This window comes from Calidris pugnax, unplaced genomic scaffold (genome assembly GCF_001431845.1).
Source record: "Calidris pugnax isolate Ruff unplaced genomic scaffold, ASM143184v1 scaffold646, whole genome shotgun sequence".
NCBI lineage: Eukaryota > Metazoa > Chordata > Aves > Charadriiformes > Scolopacidae > Calidris > Calidris pugnax.
The window spans coordinates 55,866-56,855 of NW_015091333.1; the positions used below are offsets into that span (position 1 = coordinate 55,866).

Genomic DNA, 990 nt, shown 5'->3' on the forward strand with positions numbered 1-990 from the left:
CTGCGCAGGCGCGGCCGCAGCCACCCTCCCCGTTTATTCACGGCGACGTCTCCTTCCGCCGCGGGGAGCCAAGGAAGGCGAAGAGGGCGGCCGCGCCGCCGCAAACAGCGGCGAAGAGGTGAAAGGAGACGAAGGCGGGGGACACCCGCTTCACCTCCCCGGCCCGCGCGGCGCGGCGAGAGGAGCGATGGGAGAAAAAAAAATAGTCCGCAGGCTCCGCCCCCCCTCCCCTCGCGGCGGAAGGATCTTCGCCTCCGCGGCTGGGTCAGCGGAGAAGCCGGGGCTTCTTGTGCACGTTTAAAGGGGCGCAGCGCGCACGCGCCGCCCCGGACGCCGGAGGGGCCGGGGGGGGGGGAGGGAGGAGGCGTGGTTCCGTTTAGCACCGCCCACAAATGGGTGTGGTCTAGCGCCGAGCTCCGCCCGCCACCGCCGCTCCCGCCCCATCCAGCCGCTCCTATGGCCCCTATAGACCCCAGGCCCCTATAGCCCCAGGATCCCTCTTACAGCCCCTATAGACCCCAGGCCCCTATAGCCCCAGGATCCCCATTATGGCCCCTATAGACCCCAGCTCCCTATAGCCCCAGGATCCCCATCGTGGCCCCTATAGACCCCAGGCCCCTATAGCCCCAGGATCCCCATTGTGGCCCCTATAGCCCCAGGGTCCCTCTTATGGCCCCTATAGCCCCCTTACCCTACATCCCAAGGGGCCCTATAGCCCCAGGCCCATATACTCCCCCAGCCCCATAGAGCCCTACTGCCTCCAGACAGCAGAGACCCAGGCCCCTATACCCCTGGGGGCCCTATAAAGTCCCCTATAACCCACCCCCTCCCCCCCCCACGGGCCCTATAGCCCCTATAGTCTCATGTTTTACCCCCCCCTTCCCCCCAAAAAGAAAAGATGGGGCGCAGGCAGGTGACACGCCAAGGGCCGGCCGGTCTGTTTATGAAGCATCAAATATACAGTCTCTTATATACAGGGCCCGGCAGGGG

General features: G+C 66.0%; 1 protein-coding gene across 1 annotated transcript in view; it reads right to left on the reverse strand.

The window, feature by feature from the left end:
• Window positions 1-990, reverse strand: part of LOC106899245 — a gene marked incomplete at its 5' end in the record, with an annotated part of 63,441 nt that overhangs the window by 25,948 nt on the left and 36,503 nt on the right. The window contains one exon of the mRNA XM_014960990.1: window positions 70-260. Within this exon, the coding sequence (XP_014816476.1) occupies window positions 70-260 (191 nt within the window). The remainder of the gene's footprint in view (window positions 1-69; window positions 261-990) is intronic.